Source organism: Symsagittifera roscoffensis, unplaced genomic scaffold, assembly GCF_963678635.1.
Source record: "Symsagittifera roscoffensis unplaced genomic scaffold, txSymRosc1.1 SCAFFOLD_573, whole genome shotgun sequence".
NCBI classification, from domain to species: Eukaryota; Metazoa; Xenacoelomorpha; order Acoela; family Convolutidae; genus Symsagittifera; species Symsagittifera roscoffensis.
In genome coordinates this window covers 1-24,977 of record NW_026971522.1, presented here as the reverse complement: position 1 = coordinate 24,977, position 24,977 = coordinate 1, and the positions used below count along the sequence as shown (strand labels likewise).

General features: G+C 36.1%; 1 protein-coding gene across 1 annotated transcript; it reads left to right on the top strand.

Moving 5' to 3' along the window:
* Nucleotides 1–7,213: 7,213 nt before the first annotated feature.
* LOC134856484 (uncharacterized) lies at nucleotides 7,214–23,290 on the top strand (the record flags this gene model as incomplete). Its single annotated transcript, XM_063872757.1, has 4 exons — nucleotides 7,214–7,355; nucleotides 7,579–7,690; nucleotides 20,365–20,464; nucleotides 23,047–23,290. Coding segments are annotated over 4 exons (456 nt in total), but the record flags the coding sequence as incomplete, so codon positions are not given.
* Between the last annotated feature and the right edge of the window lie 1,687 nt (nucleotides 23,291–24,977).

Here is a 24,977-nt window from a genome sequence, read left to right as displayed (position 1 = left end):
CTTCGTTCAGTATTGAAGATTGACAAATTTATAGGAGTTTTAATTTTTTGCTTACTATAAATGGTGGGCACAATGTTCTGTTTGCGCCTTTGTTTGTGTTTTTTTGCATAACTTATATACGATTTTGTTAAACTAAAGAATTTGTGAAATCATCTGAATTTAAGGTCAGACATAAACAGCTGTTGTGTAATTTGATCATTTTTGTTTTAATGAAATTGGTGATTGAGAAACCTATGCATGTCCAGATACTGGTTTTAAATGTGTTCGTTGTTGGTTGTGAAGGGGGTAAAATTTTTAAAAGAACGGGGCTGTGTCTTAGGTTTTTTAGAAAAATGTTAAGAAGGTTTTCTTTGCTTCTGTAAATTTATCTTCGATTTGTAAATTACTAATTAGAATATTAACTGTTGGTATATATTTTGTAAAAATTATTTTTCTTATCATGTTGTTTTTAATGTATGTTAAGTGAAATAGTTGCTTCAAGGATTCTATCAGAAGTTTATTTTGTTCCATCGTGTGTGTTGGTATCGGAATAATCTAATTTTGCCATAGTTTGTTTAAGTTGTGCCTTGTGCTGTGTCTAGTTTACTTGAATTTTTGGAAAAGGGAAATTCGCGGTGTGCTGATTGGTTTTCAATCCATGTATGAACGTTAAAAAAATTTGATTCTGCTCCTGAATCAAATGTAAAATCTGATGGCTGAAAGTTGGACTGGTGGCTGAAAACTTTTTATTGGGCTTTATAAAAGAAGTGGAATTGTCCTAACTTTCTCTTTTTGTGGGGTTGTTTTTGATGCTGTTCTTTTTTTATACTGTTTTCATGTTTGTTTGATTGTCAACCATATGTGGAATATAATTTAATTTGATTGTTTGATCAGATCTAGAATCGTTAAAATTTGAGTTTGGATTTTCGTTAAATCAATGGTGAGAGTCGATTGGGATTTCAATTTCGTTTTCTATTTTTAACATATTAATAACAAATGTATTTTCGTTTTCAGTTTGATCATCTGTGCTTTACAGTGCTTTGATCTTTTCCTGGTGGGTCTGGAGTTATTTCACTTGTAGTTTGTACCTAATTTATTTGTCGTTGATGTTTAGGTGTATTACATCTATAGTTATGATTTTGTCTATCTTGATTTTATTAAATACTTTGATGTGGTGATTGAGAATAATTTCTTGATCTATGTTGATAGCTATTAATTCTAGGTCTATTATATCTAGATCGAGTTCTCTTGTTATAAATTTTATTATATGGTCTGTTATTTGATAATTTTCTTTGCGATTGTTTGAAGAGTTTCTTGATCGATCGTTTGAGTATTTCTGGTTTTAATTATTTGAATATGATAGATTTTTATAAAAACTAGAACATTGACTTCTATTAGGGATGATTGAATAATTTTTCCTGTTTTGATTATTCTGACTGATTGATCAAAAAAACTGTTTAGTGAAACTTTTTGTAATTTTGTCTAAATTAGGATCGTTCGGGAAACTTGTTGGAGTATGGTGATTGTGGTTTGCTTTTACTATACTTAGATAAAGAAGTTTTCCCTAATTTTTTTTACTCAGGTAGTGTTCATTTGGTAAACCATGGTCTTGTTTCATGTTTTAGTAAAAATATTTATTTGGTTCTGTGTAGTTTGATGGCCGATTTGATTAGTCTTGTTGTTTTTGTCTGAATTCGTCAATGCTATCTCCGTTTCTACGGCAATTATTACACCACTTTTTTTGGTGATTGTAGTTTGCTTTTACTATACTTAGATAGAGAGTTTTTCCTTAATTTTTATTGCTCAGATAGTTTTCATTTGGTAAACCATGGTCTTTTTTCATGTTTTGGTAAAAAGAATTATTTGGTTCTGTATAGTTTGATGGCCGATTTGATTAATCTTGTTGTTTTTGTCTGAATTCGTCAATGCTGTTTCCGTTTCTACGGCAATTAATACACCATTTTTTGAAAAAGTGTTTTTCTTCAAAATTTGGCTTCTTTTTCTAGATATTTAGGATTTGAGAGGTTTTTTACTGCTAAATCATAATCGGAGTCTTTGATGACATTTATAAGAGAAGTAATTGTCTGAACAAATGTTACCTTTTGAAATTTCATGTTTTCTGTTTCTTTTAATTTCATTACGATTTCTGCTTGTTCTAGTTTGTCTAGGAAACTGCGGAAATATAATTCTGTTTCTCGAATTAATGATGGTACGGTGATTTTTTTATTGCTGTTTGTTTTAAATTGAGAGCATCTATTCTTACAGTGAGTTGTTTTATAGTTTCCTTGGAAGTCTGCAAATTTCATTGCATAGAACTCTTTGATTCAAACATACTTGAAATATGAGGAGGACTGAAAACCATTCTTGAGCTGCACCTCCGAGTTTTGTTTGTACCAATGCTGTACGGGTATGAATCAAACTTTGATGAAGTGGTGCAGGGCTGGGTTGGGTTCTGGCCTTTATCTCAAATCAGGTTTGGTGTGAAAGCGTTTATATAATCTTCAACTGAGCATCCAGGGTCTCTTCCTGTAAAAACCATAAGTGTTTTGTTGGATTTTACAGATGATCTACCCATGAGGTATGGATTCATAGTAGTTCTGATGTATTTGGCATTTGTGTAAAGTTTGTGAGTTGGTTTTTGCTGAAATCATGTTGTTGTAAATGATAAGCTAGTGGAACTTTATTTCTCATTGAATTGGGTTGATAATCTCGAATATTCATGTGGTGATGTGGTTGCACGTTATTATCTGATTGCACAAAATTTTGTCTTCCAAAATTTTGATGTTGTGGTTTGTCGTGGTCCTTGTGGATTCATGTAGGGTTAAAAAGCATCTGATTGATAAATATCATCTGGTTGGTCTGTATCCTTACATTGGTGTTTTTGTTGGTTAATTTTATACTGTTGTTGGTTTCGGTGAAAATAATCTTCATTTTCTGACTAATATGGTTGGTTTCTTGTGGTTTGTCTTTTTTGTTATTTTTGTTTTGTCAAAAAAATGGATAGTTATCAGTGCGGTTTGTCTCAGATTTTCTCTTATCAATAAAATTTACAGATTAAGATAATGGATTTTTAGCAACTTGCTGACTATAATGATGTTCTTGAGATTGTTTTTGTTTTGTAAGAAGTGGTCGTGCCATTCGAGTGCTGATTTCTTTTTGTAAAAAAAACCTTAATCATGGTTTGTTGTTGCCTTTTGTTTGTTTTGATTTGTTAGCTGGGCACTTTTTAGTCATTTGTCTAAATATTTGATAATCCATGTGTGAGTATTTTGGAACGACTGATAGTTTAACTGTTGACTGTATGGTTGTTGATAGAAACTGAGTTTTGTTCTTGTTTTGTGGTATTGTAATTATTGGCTGGTGTTGTAATACTTTGCTGTGTTGTTGTGGAATTTGTTTCAAAACTTTTTTCTTTTAAAAAATGCGATTGTTTTTTGCTATCTTGTTGTTTCAGGTTCGTAGTTCTATTCAAATGTTTTTGCGTATTTATGAATGTTGAATTTAGACTGTTGTTGCTTGTTCTATTTTTAAAAACTGTGTTGTAAATTAGAGGTGGGGTATCGGTTGTTAATGGGATTTTTTTAAAATAATTTTTATGTACTGAGATGTTTTGCTGCAAATCCTGCACTTGAGATGCCATTTTTAGCACTTGAGATTCCTGCACTTGAGATACCATTTGCTTTTATATTCAAACGTAACCAAAATGATGGAAAAACATCATTCTTGAAGATCGATTTTGCTTTTTCAGTTTTTGCTGTTACATATTTTTACATATTCTATAAAAACTTTCGGAAAATCTAGTCATCTGTCATCTGTTTGCAATCGGTGTGATGGTTGATTGGATGATTTCGCTGGTAGAATTTCGATCATGAAAATACCATAGTGTGAGGTTATTTTAGCTATATCTTATAGATAGTGATCTAGTACTTGTCTTCTGATTTTTACTTCTGGGAATTCTAGCTTACATGTACTATTTCCTATTGGAAACAATTTATGATTAAGTGGTGACAAAATTGTACTTGTCCTCTTGACGACTCACTTTTGGGTCAATTAAGAAAAAAAAAGTTTTTCGTCAAAGTTGTCGTCTTTTTGAAAAAGTTTTTTTTTGTGGTATTACGGTTAATGACACATTTTAATAAGTCTTATGGGTTTGTTTCAATTGTATAATCTTACCGGTTTGCGAAATTGTAATTTTTTTTATTCTACGTTTGCGTTTTATGGATGATGCTGCTGTGGCTTCTGATTTCGAAAAATATCTTGTTAGTCTAATGATTTTTTACGTCGTGTAGTAGGTCTCAAAATCGTTGATGTTTTTCTATTGCTGTTGAGTCAAATTCCGAAACAGCGTTTCGAGTTCTGGAAAAATTTGAATTTATTATCCGCTTTTTGTTTGAAAGTATTACCTTCTTTTTTGTTTGCTTTTTCGATCTATTATGTCTTACTTTTTGTCTCTGTGGTATAATTAAGATATCGTATCTTGCGTCTTTAAATAAACAATCAAAAAGAATTATTGTTTGCTTGTTTCCCAAAATATCTCTTAACATAAGTGTTAGATGATTGATGCAAAATCCGGGTGTCAGTTTCTATTTCTTGAACTGTTAGTTCTTACGGTTTTCGTGAGGTTATCCTAATCCTCGATAGAGAGTGTCGTGATTCAACGGGTTGGGTAAGTAGTATATCAACTCGTCAAAATGATTTGGTACTGCTCTAGAGTGTAAACCCTAACTCCAACCCTAACCCTAACCCTAATCCCCTCAGCTAAATTGAAAGCCTTCATGTAGAATGGCATTTTCTCTAAAGTTATATGAAATCTAGGAACTTTCTTTTGTACCGGGGCGCATTCTTAAATAAGTAATGTTGCTTAAGTGTTTGCTAAAAGGAAGAGGTCTTTTTTGGGAAAATTAAGAATGAATAAAGTAAAATATTAGGTATTTAAACTCACACTTAATTCGTGATTTATACGGCTCTGAAAACGTTCCCAGGAAAACTGTTTAGACTCATTCAGTAGCAGATTTCGGAAAAGAGTTGGGGAGTGGCGGACGCCGTTTCTCCATGGTTTCGACCCCCCCTGCCGATCCAAAGGTGGACCCTTTGGATCGGCAGGGGGTCGAAACCCTGGAGAAATATCCATTTTTGGCTCTTTTCCAGTTTCCCCCCGCTTGATTTTTTTTCTGAAATGAATTATATGAAATTCAATTTAAAAAAAACGTTTCATGGTATAAGCTGCTTTAAAACAAGTCAGCGTAAACAGTTGCACAAATTTTTAGTTTTTTCATGCAAAACGCCGTGTGAACAATTTTTGTATTGTTTTGTTTCGTAATTTAACGAGGGGTTTGGGAAACTGGATAAGACCCCATCAAGTTGTTCAACCGAAACAACTTACAAGTCCCTTTCTTTGGCGCCCGAGTCGAGATTTTTTTCACCTAATTTGAAGCAAGATTTGAGCGGTTTGAGCGGTTTTTTTAGACAACTACGCTCAAAACCTTGCATCAAAATGAGCGGTTTGAGCGGTTTTCGAACGGTTTATCTAAAAAAACCGCTCACAAACCGCGCAAGGTTTGAACGGTTTTAAGCGGTTTATCTAAAGAAACCGCTCAAAACCGTTCCAATTTTGCGCGGTTTTTGAGCGGTTTTTTTAGATAAGCCGTTCAAAAACCGCTCAAACCGCTCATTTTGAAGCAAGATTAAACTTTCGCTTTGATGAGCAATGTCCTTTAATTTGAGCAAAAGCACTTTTAAATAATTTAAATTTGTTTGTAAACAAGTTTGAACGATTTCTGAAAATCTTTCATGAAAAAATGGTTATCATACAATTTCCATATATGGAAATTGTATGATAACCTTTTTTTTGAAAAAAAAAATAAACGTAGTTATTTTTCATCACCAGACTGTTATATTTGGTTGAAATAGCTGGAGAAACTAGATTGAATCTTTTTTCAATGTTTTTTTTTGAAATTGTATGAAAATTGTATGAGTAGCATTTTTCCATACATTTGATGCAGGCAATTGTATGATAAGCTTTTTCGATGTGGGAAAATTTAAAATGAGAATTTTCGGTTTATGGAGGTCAACCCGGGGTCACATTACTTTCCAGGCCTTTTTGTTGGTTTTAATCGGTTTTCTTTATTGAGAAACCGTTCAAAAATCACCGCAAGAAATGAGCGGTTTTTGAGCGGTTTTTTAAGCAAGATTTGAGCGTTTTGAGCGGTTTTTCCAAAAAAAACGCCCAAACCGCTCAAACTGCTCAAATCTTGCTGAAAAGCCGCTCAAACCGCTCATATCTTGAGCGGTTTTTGAGCGGGATCTCGACCCGGGCGTTCAGGGTAGAGCACATAGAGGGAGAAGAAGAAAATTTTATGGTTGATCCATCCCAGGGGGTTTCAATTTTTTGGCGGGGGGATGCCAGCTCCCTCAGGTATTCGACCCCCTCACCAACCAAAAGGGCCCTTGCTTGACCCCACGGCGCATGATTTTTCTGCCCTTTAGGTGGTGAGGGGGTCGAATAGTTTTTCTTAAGGCGCCTTTGGCGCCCTTATATACTACTTTTAATGGGAGCGCGCTCCGAAAAAGCGCAATTTTTTGGTCAAAACTTCTAAAACCGGTCCTCATTGATGTTTTCAAGGCAATTTAGGCCATTTGGTACGTTGTGCAGGCAATTTAGTCAATTGTGGTATTTGTAACGACACGTAACAAAATGTTTCAAATTTTTTCACGTCATTAGAAAATTTGAAGAAAAAAATCAAGCTAAAAAATCGATTTAAATCAATTTAAAATCGATTTGGAGCAATTTTTTGGTCAGATTTAAGATCAATCCAAATCGAATGGGATCATATTTTTAAATGTAGATTTTAAATCATTGTAAATCGATCTGATTTTTTAAATTTTAATCAGCGTACTCTTTTAAAACTCAAATCGATCTCAAATAATCTGTATACTTTTTCATGATCTCAATCTATTTTTGTTCGTGCCAGGTAAAAGTTGTTTTGAGAAAATACACAAATTTACACAATATGGCACTTGAATAAAAGAAGAACTGGGAGGGAGATGAGCATTGGATCTTAGGGATCCGTTTTCAACTCCTTGTCTCTGGATTGCACGCCAGCTAAATGGCGGAGATAAGTAGCCTCCGCAGAGGGGTCCTCCTCTCTCAACCGATCTCAGAGTCGTTTTAGCTGCAGACACACAGACCTAGCTATAACAACTGTAGAAGATGTTCTGTGTGTGTTATGAGTAGGAGTTGTATGATGAGGCCATTGGACGCACAGTGGGCAAGTGTGAGTCAGTGGTGAACAGGTACAACGACCTGTGTGAGAGGGAGGTGAACAGACTGCACCACATTTTCTCCTCTGTCCTCCACGCTCAACAAAACTGCTCAGGTTGCTCATAATTGAAATAAGTGTCTCGTAAGTTGTACACATTCACATAATAATTGACCCTGTATTTGGAAAAATCAAACCTCCCAATTTTTTGACATTCACAAAATACTTAACGGCGCCTGCATACAGTATACTGAGGGGAGACATTACGTATATGTAGATGTCATGATTGCAGGAATTGTACCAAAATACATGATCAAATAACACTTTTTTGGTGTTTCAGAGCTGAGCAATGGTCGTGTTGAGAGTATGGAAAAGATGGACTCCCTTCTGTCTCAGTTATCACTGGTCCAGTTCGACCCCCAATCTGTTCGCAATCTCAGACTAGCTTACGAGTAAGTAGAATAGAAAAACGCGTAAACTTTTCTAGCTGAAGCCACTTCCTACCACAAGACCAACATCTGTGTTGTTTTCTTTTTTACCTTTTTGAAGCTAAATTGTCCGTAATGGGTGAAGTTTATGTTCTAATAAACTCTTTTTCAACTCGTGTTGAACCCACCCGCATCTAAGAAAAGCGAAAAAAAAAATGATTATAATGGATTTTTGTGGTCTAAAACATTGTCAATATAATCGATTCCCATGTTAGGCTTAGACAACAAAATTGGACTAAAAATGGATTTAAATCCAACTTTCTGGCAAAAACATAATGCACTATAATTCATTTGAAATACATTATAATGGATTATAAAAGAAGTAAAGAACCATGTTAAATTAGATTTTTTCCACTTCATTTTCGTTTCGCGTCTTGCTAATTTTTGCAAGAATTTCTGCATTTAACAAATGAGTACCGCAAAATTTTTGCAAAGTGAGTGTTCGTCCTACTCTTTTTCTAAACCTAAACTCAAATTGCAAAAAGATTTCGGTGACCTCTGCCCCCCCCCAACTTTTTGCCCTTTGCTCTCTTACAACTCCCATTCCAACGTTTGCCTCGTTGCCCCCACACTTGAACCATTCCCTCCATTCCCACCTGGCCTTCAAAAAGAAACAAAATTATCAAATTTTTTAAATAATCAAAAATAACCAACTTTAGTTTGAAACATAGAAAAAACTTTGGGTGAGAAAAATCGATTATAACTGAGTTCTATTGTCAGTGTCTTCAAACGAAAGAAAAATTGATTGTAATGGATTAAGAATGGATTTTTTTCCTCGAAAAATATTCATATTATAATCCATTTTTAATTGCTTATAACCATTTTTTTCTTCACTTTTGTGGACACTGACAGTGAAACATAATTATAATCGAATTTTAATTATGGAACTCCAATGCGTGCAGCAATGCTGTCCTACTAAGACAAGTATGGGACGCTGAAGACATATCTTTGTGTTTTGCCGAGCGTGTGAGGGATAAAAGTTTGACAAAAATCAGCAAGTTTAGGAAGATTTTTTCTCAATATAAAATTTTTTTCTTCACTTGGCACTGATACACGATCAACTTTGCAGTTCCGTTTTTCGACGAAAGTTGTTGTGGTGTTGTTATTGGGATGGTATTGTCTTTAAAGGGCTTCATGGCTGAAAAGATTTGTGTTTCAAGGATGCTCCCATAACTTATCCGGGTTTTACAAAAAGATGAAAAAATCGACTTGTTGAAAGAACTTTGCAGTTAATTTGAGGGGATTTTTGACTTTCAGCAATATCTTTTAAAATATTTTGGAAAAGAACTAAACTACTTTTTTCAAAGTTTTTTTTAACTTTTTAACAGTTTTTTCAAATTTTTTCTCCCAAAGTTTTGTTTTTAATTGTTTGTAGACAATTTTCTATTTGTTTTCCTTGGAGAAATTACATTGAGTTATTTTTGAGACATCATTTAATCACTATTCTTTTACCCTCACGGTGGCTTCATGGATAATCTGCGCCTGATCTCCATTAATAGGTAAACATGAAGGTTCAAATGCTTAAATTATATAAAGTTTTCATTGTCAAACAAACTCTCGGAAAATCCATTGTTCACTATATTTTCGTTCAAGTATAACATTCTAAACAACAAATAAGCTGCCCTGAAATTGGTATAATATAGCGCAAGCTAGCCAAAACGACTTGAGACAAATTGCTTTTTTTTGCAATCAGTCTATTTCAAGACTGAACCGAAGTAAAACCAAAAACAGCTATAAAAGGTCAAATAGTTTGAGAACCCCCTTTTTAGTTTGTTAAAACATGAGTATGTGGAGGACTCCAACCTACGCAGGACTTGTCTACTTAGTTTTGATACTATGGCTTAGACCGCTCGGCCAATAATTTTCTAGGATCGTACTCCACTATGTCTTTTTCCGAGTTAGTTTGTACGTTGATAACTTTACAAGGAAGGGTTGTACGCAACGGTCCTGTCCATAGTTAACCTAAACGCTTAAGACCAGAGGGTTTTACGTACTTGGACTATCAGGTTAAACCACCCATACAAGATTACTGTCATAAGAGTGAAATTAGACTGTGTGTGCCACTCGACACGTTTTTTCAAAAAGGGAACATATTCACGAAGTCAACAAGACCTAATAGCTTTATCGTACGAGTGCGCTTGGGCGTACCTGTACTTGTGGTTGAAGTCTTCCGAGGTGAATTTGGAAAAAAGCTTGTGGCATGTCGCACAAGCAAAAAAATCTTTGGGTTTAACGCTTCTAACTCACGTGAAACGTTATTAACGGGAGTTATTGGCCTCGAATTCAAAACCTAAGCAGTTAAGCAGAGTGTTGTTCCTAGCACCTCTTCGGTAACTCGCCTAGTGCCTAGTATGCCATAGATTCCGCGCTGTACGTTGGACGAGACGCTACCAAGTATCTTGACGCTCCCGGTTGCGCCTGGTGGTTTAAACTTCCAAACCAAACCTTTGTGTGCAAAAAGTGTCGGAGCGGTACCACTCCAGTTCATGATGCCGGCAATTTATTCATTTTCCACTATCGGACCAAATCTTGCTTGGTGTACAAATAAGCGCAATGAAATGTTCAATGCCCATCAAACAAGAAAAAGTGTCTAGAGATGGCGCAATCTCAAGGTTTACAGCCCTTGTGGCGAGGCAAGTGAAAAAAAAAATTATCTCGTTTCTTCTGCGAACCGGAACGTAAATCGGTCCAAAGTACTCCACGCCGCTACATTGAAAGGGTGGTTGCTTATATCAGAAGCGTTCGGCAGGTAAATCAGGCATAATTGGCTGAATGGTACAAGCTTTGCGCTTACGGCATGTTACACTATGATTTTTGAAAGACCGAACTAGTCGAAGCAACCCAAGTACTGCATATTTCATGTTTAAAATGGAGTGCATTTAACCTAAGTCTTGATGAAAACGCTTATCGTGGAGGCTTCGGGTCAACCAGCGAACTATGGTTATTGAAGGGCGTCGAGTGATATTGGGAACTTAGTATCAAACTCGGTATTCACTGAGCGAAAAACTGGAGGGAATAATACGAGCGGGACCAAAACTTGGATTGAGTATGCTAAAATCTCACTACTGATTTTTATAGATTTGCCACTAGTGAGTGTTTTCACCTCAACGGGAAAGGATTCTATCTGAGCAAGGTTAATTAGTTTATTTTCTGCAATTTCAAGCACAGAGGGAGCGGTGATCCGTAAATCCGTACCGCAAATTTATTTGTGAAGGCAGCATCCTCAACATGAACGCGGCGACCCTTTCAAACCTCTTACAGTTTTTAAGCTTTTCTCAGTTGAACCCGTGTTCGTGATTTTTGATGAAAGTGAGATCGGTGAGAAAGTAAAACTTTGTCTCCAAGGATTAATCGACAACACAATAGGCCTTTTAAACGAGTTTTTTTTTCATCACACATTGATTGAGTTTGAATGGCCAATCAGTAGATCTAAGAATGCTCGGACCAATTGCCCAACTGCTAGACTTAAGGGACTCCAAGGAAAACCCCATTTTTGGTATCAGCGGGATTCTTGCCGCTCAGAACAATGATGGTCGATCGATGATTTCTAAGACACGATTAGCGACAGACAGATAAGGGTAACTTGTCATTGCAGTTTGGCCACTTCAAAACCGTAGTATTATCAGTTCAAATGTAGACATAAGCTACCTTAACGGTAAGCGCTTCCAGTGTTTTTTTTTCTTTTTGTTGTGGAGCGAGCGGAGCAGCTTGAAGGTCTAGCTTAGGTATAGATAGTTGTTTCAGCGCCACGACACGAGCTTCACGAAAGATGAAGTTTATTGAGTTTTTTGTACGAACTCAAGAATCGCGCACAAAAAAAACTAGCTGAAAACTTCATGCGAGCTATCGCCAAGCATGTAAAGCTCAAATGATCAAAAAGTACTATGAAGTAATAGCAAAAAAGCAAAACATTGTCAGTCGCCCTAAGATAGGGAGACCGAAAGCTACTCAAGAAATTCAGTTCTAATTTCTTCCGGGAGTTCGTCATAACAAGTTTGGTCACTACTTTTCCAAATAACTTCAAGCAAAAGACAGGCCTTAACCGCCTCAAGCAAAAACATACTCTAACTGCTACTAACCCAACATGACCAAAAACAGATGAGATGACTCTCAAGACTTTTCGTTGAAAATTTATCTATCAAGAGGACTATCTACACCACTGCTGACAACCAATGTGTCTTCAACGTGGCCCCACTTAAGATATAAGACGGGTGCGACTGGTGAAGAAAGTATTTCGTGAATATTGGTATTCATTGCTAAAGTGCGACGGGTATAGAAGATATTGCATAAGCCTCGGGGTTCATTGCTAAAGTAGTTTCATCGGTATTGATGAAAATGTAGTCAATTAAACCCCCCACCTTAAGTAACAGAGCCAAGTCACAACAAATCTTGATTGCTTCGGTAACGTCTTGGAACGAAACCAAATAACCATCGTGGTAACAGTTCTCATTAGCGACTGATGAACCCTCACCTGATGTGAAAATTATTTCATATGCTGTTTTTCAGTTGCTGAACTACCAAGTTGGAAGCTGTATCTTCCCGCCACAATGAACGGAGCGAATTTGTCCGTAGGCGAAAACTCCTTCTTGGAGGAAAATATTATTATCTATCCGCGGAGACAACGTACTTCTATAGATGGAATTCCAAAAACACAAATTTTAATTTTTGAGCCGGTCAAAAACCAATAATAAAGAATTATTTAGAAATGTCTGTGAAATTTGGAAGCCTCATGTAGAATTTGGCGCATTTTGCCCGGTTTGTTTGCGTTTACGATGTGCAGGCCCAAAAGGTATCACTCGGGATCGAATCATTTTCGTGGATCATGCGGTTAGACAGAAACAACATAGCTTTTCCTTATTTCCTCTCTAATTGTGTCTGCGTATTTTTCGCGAAGGTTATGGCGCTTGCGTAGCCCTCGCTGCAATATTATAAGCTGAGTGGATGCAGAATAAAATTTTTTTGGTAGTCTGACGTTACTATCAATCCAAAGCACAGGCACGATTTACTTTCCGCCATCGTAACCGATTTCAGAATTCAGGATGGTTTATCAGCAGCGGAATGGGCAACGACTCGTTTGAAAGTCACATTGGGTTTTAACGTCTACCAGGACTTTTCAAGAACACACTTAAATCACAAAGAAGTAGAGCCAATAGACGGCAGCAATTGACCACTTAAGAACCAATCGTTGAGCCAACCAATCGTTGAGTTATTCTTCTCACCTAAGTTAAATTCAATGGATCTTACGACGTGGTAGTAGTCTTGTCCTATAAGAATTTCTATGTCCTCAAAGGTATATTGAGTGGCTTTAAAAGGTGCTAATTTATGATATTTTTTCTGCAAACCAGCAATATTGATAGTGTCGGAACCAATGCGAAAATTGTCTTTAACGTACCCAAAAAAAGTGAAAACGCAATAACTTTTGTTCGGCTTGGAGGAAACAGTAAGCTAGACCCTCTGAGTCTCAGCAACTGCGGTAAAATTTGAACCTCTAAAAGTCAAACTAACAGGCTCCTCTGCTAAGCTCAGATGTTTAACGAGAGTGTGTCGTTGCTCTATCACTCGAAAGGAAAGTTTGAGTTATTCAAACAAAGTTGGATCAAATAGGTCCAAAGAGATTATATACAGGTCCACTCACAACAGCGGCTCCATGAAGCCAGGCCCGATGTATTATCACACTCTGGCTTCGGGAGTTTTTTTAGTCCTAGTACCTTCCTCGGAATCATAATTGCCATTGCCACATATTTATTTAGAAATTTTTGTCCATATTTTCATTAAATGATTTATTCTATAGATGCTCATTAAATAAGAAACAATAAAAAAAAATGAGACAATCGACTTGAATTAAAAAGTGGGGTTACTTGACGCCTCAAGGCTTCTGCCTTAAGCCCCTTTCTGATAGTTTTCGACTTTTAAGACGTAAGCATTTCCGTTTCTTGCGTCTTCTAAGGATGTTAAGGCTTGCGCAATAACGAAATAGAATTAGTAGTCTTAAACTCATGGGAAGTAGGCTCTTGAAGCTCATTGTACTGCTCAAAGAATACCTGCACTTAGCCTTACGCTAAGACATAAAGTCTTTCACGATGTTCAGGAAGAGAATACCTGTTGAAACATAACTTTCTTTAAATCCCTAATTCCCTCTCGTCTGCAATACATAATCGCACAAATGTTTGTCTTACACCTTTATAACAAACTAACAAGTTAATCACTATTCGTATGCGATTAACTTTGCTGCGTTGTCTACTTATTGATTGATTATTGGTGCCGCGCCAAATAACATGGTCCTTGCGGAGAAACAAATAGTGATGAAGTTTATGCTGTTTTTTTTTCTGAGAATACATAGCGTTATATTTCAAATTTTAGAAAAAATTCTCGGAAGTTTGCGTAAGTTTGCGAAGCGTATGATCTAACGAACTAGCCTCCAGAATGAATACCACAAACTTAAGGGACCTATGTTATTACTACGGTTAAGTACTAATTGTGATGAAAATTAAGTAGGTCGGTTGGTCCTACTACACACGGTTGGTCCTACTACACAAATTAAGTAGCTCCAACTACACACGGATGGAAACCGAGGATAAAAAGGTTCAAGCTAACCTACCTAATATCGCCGTATCGGACCAATTATTTTTGTTATCACTCAAAAAGTCAAAATCAGACGGGCGTAAACGGCTATAATGAACTTGGAGCGAATTAGTGAGTGGGGGTCAGGTAAGTTGGTTAAATTCCTACAAAACAAGCGAACGAATTTGGATGATATAAAAATTCCCTTAATTTGCATTTTAAGTACTGGCAGACCACTTAACATGAGGTTGGTTTTATCTCACAGCGCAAAATTCTGGTTACTTTTCGAAAGGTTTTGTTAGTTTTACCTTTTTTTCACAAATGTTTTGGGCGATTTTTGATCAGAGGGTTCGAGAAAAAAAAACGATCCGAAATGCTAGTCCAGTACTTTTGTCTATAAGCCGATTTCATAGATAATTTTTTCAAGCACAAATATCGAAAAAATTTTGTTAATCAGAAAAAAAGTTAGTTGTTTGTCTTAGTAACGATTGTAATAAATTTCAGGTTAACAGAACCGTTCAGTAAGAACCGTTCTTGGTAGCACTTGATGCGGGCTTGAAAAAAAGCTTTAATGTAAAGGACATCGCATAATAGTTTGTAAGCATAAATGGAATTTTTTAAGACAAAATGAGTTTCACAGTTTTATTTGGAGGATTGAATGCACCGGCGGATCCGTAGAAACCAGAAAATCTAAAAATTCTAGAGCTACGTCGACAAAAATACGCACTCAGGACACCTGAAAAGACCTGTATGACAAACTTCAGCTAGCAGCACACTTTCGCCTAACCTAACTGGACAGTCGACCAACACTCGCACAACACTCGGCCGACACTCGGCCGACACTCGGCCGACACTCGAACAACACTCGGCCAACACTCGACCAACACTCGCACTGCGGCAGACCCTCGGCCAACACTTGCACTTCGGCCAACACTCGCACTTCGGCAAACTCGCAACCAGCGTTCAACACTCGCACTTCGACCAACCCTCGCACTTCTGCAGACCCTCGGCCAACACTTGCACTTCGACCAACACTCGCACTTCGGCCAACTCGCAACCCAGCCAACGCTCGCACTTCGGGCAACCCGCGGCTAACACGCGCACTTCGGCCAACCCTCGCAGTTCGGCCAATACTCGCATCCGACAGTCGGCCAACACTCTCACAACACCCGCAGCTTCGGCCAAAACTCGCACTTCCGACCGTCGCCCAGCACTTTTGACCAGCACTCGCACAACAACTGATTCCAGTCCCTTAGGGTGCCGCTCTTATTGGATACTACAAAGCAGGGGCGAATCTAGGATTTTCTCGAGGGGGGGGGGTGGTCGGACTTTCAAAAAAAATTTGAAAATGATGTCCACCTGTTTTTTAGGTCGACTAAATTGATTTTCTGAGCTCTCCCAAATCACTAAAAAGGTCTTTTTTGGTCAAATTTTCAGTGCCTCAGGCAGGGGCGGATCTAGGATTTTCTCGAGGGGGGATTTTCAAAAAATTTTCGAAAATTTTGTCGACCTTTTTTTTAGGTCGACCAAATAGATTTTTCGAGCTCTCCCAAAGCAGTGTTTTGTCCCTATTATGCCCAAAATTTCTGCGCCGCAGGCAGAATTTTGAAAAAACAGTCCAAAAAAGGCGTTTTTAGGCACTTTTTGGATAACTTTGACCGAAAAATTGCGTTTTTTCGGATCGCGCTCCCCCCTCAAAATTAGCATATATTGACGCTAAAGGGTCAGCAGGGGGTCGAATCCCCGAAAGGAAGGCGTCCGTATCCCACGAACGCTCCACCCTCAAAATTAGTATAATTCGTCGAAGGCGCTTTCAGAAAATTTTAGTGTCCGTCACCAAAAATGGATATCTCAAAATAGTACAAAAATGGAACCCTTTGGGTCGAAAGGTAGTCAAACCCCTGAGGGAGGGGGCGTCCGCCCCCGCTCCCCTAAATCCGCCCCTGCTACAAAGATCTCTCGTGGGGTGCTAAAACGCGCACCATATTACCAGAAATTGGTAAAATACATAGGTTCAAATGCTCGAATTAATTAGAGTCCTAATCTACAAATAAACATTAGGAAAAATTATATCTCGCTAAATTTTCACTCGAGTATAACATCATAAACCACCAATATTCTACCCCGAAAACTATATACATTGGCGCACGCTAGCCACAAAAACCGATAAAGTCTTTGAAAAAAATTTGTCTTTGTGACGGTCAACACTAATCAAGGCTGAACCGAATTATAACCAGGAATAATGTTGAAAATGGCCAAATATAGATTAGGTCTCATTTTTCAGTATGTTACAACATGAGCTCGAACTTAGGCCGGTTTGGTCTACCTAGTTTTGGTACACTGCTATAGACCGCTCGGTCATTAGTTTTTGTATAGGATCGTATTTCATTTTGTCTTATATCGTTCACTTTGAGCTTGAACTGATTTTTTTGTTTTTATCGTCAGTGTATAAAATTACAAAAATAACTGATTAAAAGTAATTGATCATGAATTCAGAAAAAACTAATTTTCAGGTAAGGAAAAATCCCGATGAATTTTGATTATAATCGCTGAATTTTGAAATGAAATGTAACTGGTTTTCGTTACAAAAAAAGTGCAATTTCAGTTTCATGAATTTTTGGACCTCCATAGAGCTAAGCTTCGGCAAAGAAACAAAAATGTCTAGATTATACTTTTTCCACCTCTCTAAGTATTGGATTGATCTTTTGTCAAACTTTGTATATTTTGTTGTATTTCTTTTACTTGTTTTTGATCGAAAAATATATCCATCAGCTTTGTTTTTTCGGGCAGTTCCTTCGAAGCTAACTTGTTGCTAGCTTTGACCAGAATGAAAAATTTAACGTCTAAGATACGATTAGATGCGACATCTAGGACAACTGAACCGAGAGCGACTATTAGCTAGGACACGCTGTTCATGTTCAACAAAACCACTCTTCCCATTTAGGACTTACCGTCTGTCAAATAAAGCACCTCTTCAGTTTAGTATGAAAAACCACCACTGGAAACAGTTTTATTTACAACATAGCTGACTCAGAGACAGAGATGGAAAAAATTTACAGCAATTCAGACGACGCCTTTTTCTACCTTGTAGATTGCCCAACTGAGCACGCCACAAGCATAGCACATGACCTTATCAACCGCTTCACTGAAATACCAGTTGAACACGACGACATCACGGATTATTTTATACAGATGCCTCAGGGAATTACACCGGAGACAACTGTACAACAGTCGTGTATCTATGTCAATACATTGCAAGCTCTTCCCCCACACAGATGATTCAGCGTAGCAGCAGCCAATAGTAGTCCGACGTCAATAAAATTCATCGCCCCGATCAGTAGACAAACAAATTTCTTCAGATTACCAAGATGCTCAGCAATAAGCCATTAAGATGGGTTTCGAAATCACTACAACGCCCAACCAAACTGCGCTCTCTCTACAAAAGAACACGTCACCACTAACGCAAGGCAGAACTACAACACAGTTACATGACATCAGTTCATTCCAGCAGCATACTCTCAGACATCGATAACTACGACCGGCATCTTCATCTATGTCATTGACAGTTACTACAGAGCTTCAAAGATCGATCAACTCATCGTACGAATTTCTCAACAGCCATCAACAAGATGAGTTTCAGAAGTCATCAACATTTCAAAGAGGATATGGGTTTCAATACGACGTAAATTCAACTGGGTTTTGCGGACCTGAAATCAACCACTTACGTACGCTTTTCTGTTAGAAAATTGCAGCACTATCAGCAGAGTCAAAGGACACAACACATCACCACCTAGATTATCGACCAGCCTTTTTTCATCGCTTTAACGACTGTATAAGACTATTAGAATGGGCTGGCGTTTACACACCGTGCATGTCATTGTTGCAGATGAACTTGAATCTAAGTTTTTTAGAAGTAACCATGCAAAACCACGCCCGACCCTGATTAAATTAATTCAAATTGCGTTTCGGAAAACTTTTGATGTCTTGAGCTCACACTTAATTTTATTTTTCATCGTAATTTTTTTGAAAGCTGCCCATTTAGTGATTTTCTAGAAGTAACGCTCGATTTTCTTCAAGCTATCAAGACGTAAGCGACCCCACATCTCGGCTCAAAAGTAGCTGCAAATTGAATCGAGGAGTGCTAGTTTTTCTAAGTATAACGTTACGGCATGCTAAATTCATTAATTTAAAAAATGAGTAGGGCAACTTTCGAAATTTAACTGGCCTTTTTTACTATACTTGTGAGTTTTCATTTTGAGTGTTATGTTGAATTTATAAGGGGATGAGAACAGACAATTTAATTGAGGGAATGTTTTGTTCCTGAAAGAGTAAACGGCAAAGTGAATATCGGCGAAGAAACTGTTTCAAATTGAATTGAAGTAGTTTATTTGTTCTAAATGTAACTTTAGACGTTAGTTAATCCGGTTCTGAAGCGTTCCGATGGGAAAAGAAGTAACCCATTTGATCCTGTCATGATTGCGATACTATAGCAAAGCCTCATTTTTTGTACTTTTTGTAGACTATGGGAAAATATTGTGAAAAACCTCAAAAAAGTCGATATCTTTATATTGAAAACTTTCCCATGAACATTGAAGAGCAGTCGTAGCCGCCAGCGCTTCGGCTTGATACAACAATTTTTTTAGCATACCGTTAGTTTATACTTAGCTCAACTAGCAAGCCGCATACTTTGTGGAAGGATCTCTGCGTTGAATTAAATCACCGCTTACGCGTTTGTAGCACAACTTCAATCGGAAAAGATCAAGATAATCATAAGCATATCAAGATTTTTAAGATGATTGTCAAAATTATCTGGGTAAACAGCCAAATTTTTTGTGAAAAAAAAAACAACCCGAGCCCAATTTTTTGCCTTTTCTTCAAAATTGCTACAAAAGCTCGAAACAAAACTCGAGGCCTAGCAAATTATGCCCTTTGATTGCAAAACCTTCCAATTAACTGACAAACTCTGCAAAATCCAGGCTTAAAACTAAGTCTACAATTAAGTCTACTAATTTTCATTCAAGAACTGGAATAGGAAAAAAAATCCGAGACGGCTTGATTTTTGTTTTTAACAAATAAATCGCTTATCAATTACTTTGCAATCATACCAAGTAAGCTGCAAAACATGGCATTTTAAAGATCTTTTGCACCTCAAACACCATTTGCAGTGTTCATATTTTGGAGCTTGACTAATATACGTCGTTTGTTTTGAAAAACGAAATTTCATCAATTGTAATACATCTTAATCAATGATAATCAACTATTGATCATCTGTTTTTCCATTCAATTATACTCGATTATGATTGATTACAATCGATTGTTTATTATTACGATTTCTCTTCTTTTTCTTATGCATCAAAATCCATTGTAATCGATTATAATCCAGTAAAATCCTTTCCTTAGCTCTTTTTGTCTTTGACCTTAAATCTATATTGCTGGTATTGTATGCCTTTCATAGACGTTGGTTTGTTTTATATTTCTTTCTGGATCAGAAGAATTTTTTCAGGACTTTGTTTTAGTTTCATGACTTTGTTCTTACGCTTACGATTATTTTGAAGATTAATTTTCACCTACCGCGGAACTTTTCAAATAATTGGAAGGAATTTCAAGCAAGATTTTGTTTCGCGGTAAACCTTTGAGTTCAGATAAACAAAAGTGTGACAAGACCTCTATTTCTTGATGACAGAAAAATACCCATTGGATGACCCACAGTTAACGACTGAAAATTGAAAATTCATTGAATTCAAAATTGTCCTAACTTTTTGCGTGACAATTTTCTGGCAAAAAGATATTATAATCGATTATAATCAATTGTAATTGATTTAATGAGTCTTTATTTAAGAAGTGTTATAAATTATAATGGATTATTAGAGATTATAACCTCTTGGCAAATATCACGATTATAATCGATTATCAATCTTTTAGTGAACACCTAGTTTTGGTAATAATTATCATTCATAATTGTCAAACATTTAGCATAGTAATTTTGTTCTAATCGGTTACTAAAGTTTAAATCTGAAGCGGGTGATAATCACTCTCCTAGATATGGGTTTGAAACTTGTTTCGACTTCTTCCTTCAGGGATCTGCTGGAGCATGTGGAAGCTGAAGTGGGCAGTCTGACTGCGCAAGTGACGTCCAAGTGTCTGCAAAATGTGACCATGGAGAAGAACTTGGAAGAGGTAAACACGTGCTTCTTCAATCTCCACTATCCCAACTAAGCTAATTCGAATATTTTCATAATTTTTGGTTCTAACTTTTCAATTTATTTCTCCGAGCTTGTGTCGAGTACAACTTTCATTTTTCGAAAACTTAAGGAGTAGAAAATTTGTTAAAAGGTGTGCTCATGTAAATCAACACTTTCTCATCAAGTTTCTCATTCTTGAAATTAAATTTAGCTTTTGAGAAAACTGATTTCGTCAGACAAAAAAATTTACTCGGACCTTTCAAAAATTGTGGCGGAACTTTGCTTTCGAGTGGTGTGCTTTAGTTTTTTTTCGTGTTCCACACAAAATCAGGCACCACAAACCGTCTAATTTCGAGCGAGTAACGCCATCGAGTAATGCTTGTTATTTAGAATTGTACTGTTTTCTAAATCTTTTTGGATGAAAACTTGATTTTATTTTAAAAAAAACTAATTTGGATGTTTCATTTAGCGCGTGCTTGCCAAGAAAGGGTTTTAAAACAATTTCAAATTTGTTGAGCAAAAAGTTATGATGCCTAATTTATTAATTTTCTACGCGATTGTATTGTTCTTGAGTCACACCATCCACTTAAAACGTTACCAAATGGATGAAAAGTGAAAAAATTATGGTCGTAACATTCTATGCTTCTTACACAGTAACCAGCTGTCCTTGTTTTTGTAGTGCGGTTTGAAAATGAAAGGAACAAAAATGCTGTTTTTGGAACACTTTTTGTTTAGTTTCTGATGAGTGTACTTTGAGTCCGACCTGGAGAAAGCTTCAAAACTACAAAAAATCGGACTCCTGATTTTTATTAGCTTTAAGTAGCTTGAACAACTGTTACTAAAAATTTTTTAACGTAATTTTCTCGAAATGAGCAATTGGGAAGATTTTTAGTTTCAATAAAACTATTGAAATATTGATTTAAGGAAAGAAAAACAAAGTGTTGGCATCTTAAAAAACTTACTGCCGTTGGTTTTAGAAAAATAGTCAATGCAACATTTGAATTGGCAATTGAACTGTTATTATTTGAGCAAACTTTAAAAAAAAAAGATGTTTTCGATGATCAGGCCTTTTACCAACTGCGCCATTAAAAAATACATTGGTTTTTTTACGCGTTTGCCTGAGTCATTAAGCCGAACATTCGAATAGTAGGTAATATTATGTTATCGAAGAGCCGAACGTTTTTGTTTTCAACTGCATAATCAAAAAAGTTTTCATTCGCGCAAAAGCCGTTGTGTTTTTAATATCAATGTGATTGTAGAATCTTAAAAAAATAAATTGAGCTTACGGCAATGTTAGTGACGAGCTTTGAACTTCTGTCGAGACATGCTTTCACCGCACTTTTGTTGATATATTTTTTGATAACTGCATTTAAGAGTTTTGGCAGCAATTAACTGCAGCACAGATAGCGCTTAACGAAACCGCTTGACAAACATAAATTTGATACTTTACAACAGACACGCACTTTCATCAAAACAGTGACAAATCACTGAGCAATGATGTTACCTCTATAATAAGATGTTACAACTATAATGAGATGTTACCACTACAATAAAATGCTTTCCCTCAGCAAAGAATTCAGTTGTCAACCCCAATCTTATATCTCAAAGCATCGTGCAATAATCTGGAATTTAGCGCACCTGATATCGCTTCGCCAATTTCTCGAAATATTTCAAACTAAAAACTCTTTCAAGCTAAAATATGAAAATCTTCTTGGTGAATCTTTTTAAAGGTTTATTAGTTTATTTTTCATACTGCCCTCCTGTTGAAATGTTCTGATCTTACAAAACATGAAACTGAAACCAGATGTATGTTTGAAATAGATCAAAACAACATTTCTGACGTCTGACCACAAAAGCAGTAATTCGACATTAAAATTTCAAAAATTTAATTAAAAAAAGCATTCATGAGAATTTTCTATAAAGTTTGCTTCAGTTCAAGTTAGTAAAACCTCTTTTTTCTGACAATTTTCTCTCTATAAAAATGCTAACTTGTTTCACAAAATTCGAAAATAATTTTCTTAGACATCTTTAAAGATCTTGAAGAATCTTCGAATTTTTGAAGAATCTTCAAGAGCTTCCCCAGATTTTAGCTAGAAAAATTCAAGTTGGCTTGCCGGGCTCAGTGCCATCATAAAATTTTTTTATGGGATGTGCTTGTGATTTGTGGACTATTAAAAGCCTAATAAAACACATTAAATTTTTCAAAGATTTTTTGCTATTTTTGATAAATCTTCAAGATTGATCAAGATCTTGGCAAGATTTTCCAGAGAAGCCATGGCCGAGTGGGTCAAATCGAGGGTTATGCGTTCGAATCCCACTGCGTTCACGGTTGCAGTAACCGACTGCGGCAAACCACCCTCACCAACGGTTGGTCCTGCATTGGACAGGGCCTGTGGCTGAGAATTAAAAAGAAAATTTCGAGAAGATTAGAAGAGTACGAAATGAATTGCTGTTGCTAAAATGTTGTCGATTAGGGTTCTTAAGCTAAAGCTAGATACGGCTGCTCCCTACAATTATTTCATTTAGCTTTTGTTCCTTCCGGATTTTGAGATGAACTTGTCTATTTGTGGCCAATAGGTGATGGAGGAGGTGGACGTTCTACGATCTCACAACACTATTCTCGAACAGCAGCTCAACTCAGTGGCAGATGGACCAGAAGAGCGAAAAGAACAGCTATGAAAAGAAGGAGGAACTACTTAGCATCATCCTCACACTCTTATAATCTGAAATGCAGACTTACACTAACAGAATAATGCAAGATGACAAATGTGCCATGCTGCTCAACCATTCTCTAACTTATGTTCTCATGTTCATGCGTATTTTCGACACTATACTTCTTTTATATTTACTTTTCACTCCTCAAATTGTTTCATCGGGCTCTTTTCTGGCCCTGCCGAGTCGAGATTTTTCACCTAATTTGAAGCACGTTCCGCCTAATTTGACCGGTTTGAGCGGTTTTTTTTAGACGATTGCGCTCAAAATCTTGCTTCAAAATGAGCGGTTTGAGCGGTTTTTGAACGGTTTATCTTAAAAAAAGCGCTCAAAAACCGCGCAAGATTTGAACGGTTTTGAGTGATTTATCTAAAAATAGATATATACAAAGATACATACATACATAGATACAAAAATACTTACAATTATACATACATACATGCATACCCGGTTGACCTCCATACACCGAAAATGGTTATCATACAATTCCATACATCAAGTGTATGGAAAAATGCTTGTCATACAATTTTCATACAATTTCTAAAAATGGTTGAAAACTGGTATAAACTTATTTCTGTGGATGTTTGATTCTTAAAAAACAGTCTGGTGATAAAAAACTGAGGTTCTCGTTTTTTGAAAAAAATGCTTATCATACAATTCCCATATATTCCCAAGTAATTTTGAAAATTTGGCGCAAAAAATTTGTTGTTTTTTTTTCAACCGCAAATCGAATTTCGTGAACAAACAAACATTTTTCGAAATTTTTTTTTGCATGCAAAATTTAATATTTTGTGTGCATAACGTAGTCCTGGATACGATAAAATTGGTTTTTATTTCCTTTTCACTAAAATTTTTTTTTCAAAAACGCTGAAAATTCCTATTTTTTTTGTATGGGGTGTTAATGTAAGCCTTGATCAATGTCTGATAACTTAAAAAATCAAAAATTTAAAATAATCATCATTAAAAATTTTTGCCAAAAAATAAAAGTTCGTTACTTTTGTTATACCAATTGTAAAAACATCCAAATTCAGCTCGTTTGCTATGCATTGTAAATGCACGACCGTCCAACCTTTGGTGTTTTGAGTAACCAAGGTCTTTGTCACTTGTGTTCGGTTGCAAACACAACCGAAAATTTTTCAGAATCTAAATTAGAAAGAAAAATAAAAATTTTTGGATTATGGAAAAACACCTACCATACAATTTTAATATATGGAAAAATGTTTATCATAGAGATTTCATACAATGTTCTGTACGTATGGCATTGTATGGAATTGTATGACAAAAAATTTTTCATAAATGGAAATTGTATGATTAGAAGTTTTGGTCAACCCGGGACATACATACATACATACACACATATAAACATACATACATACACATATACATACATACATACATACATACATACATACATAAATACATACATACATACATGCAAACATACATATATTTACACATACATTCATACATACATACATACATACATAAATACATACATACATACATGCATACATACATATATTTACATACACATACATTCATACATACATACATGCATACATACATACAGAAATACATACATACATACACACATACGTACATACATACATACAAACATACATACATACATACATACATACATACATACATACATACATACATACATACATACATACATACATGCATACATACATACATACATACATACATACATACATACATACATACATACATACATACATACGTACATACAACATACATACATACATAGATATTTTCATACATACATACATACA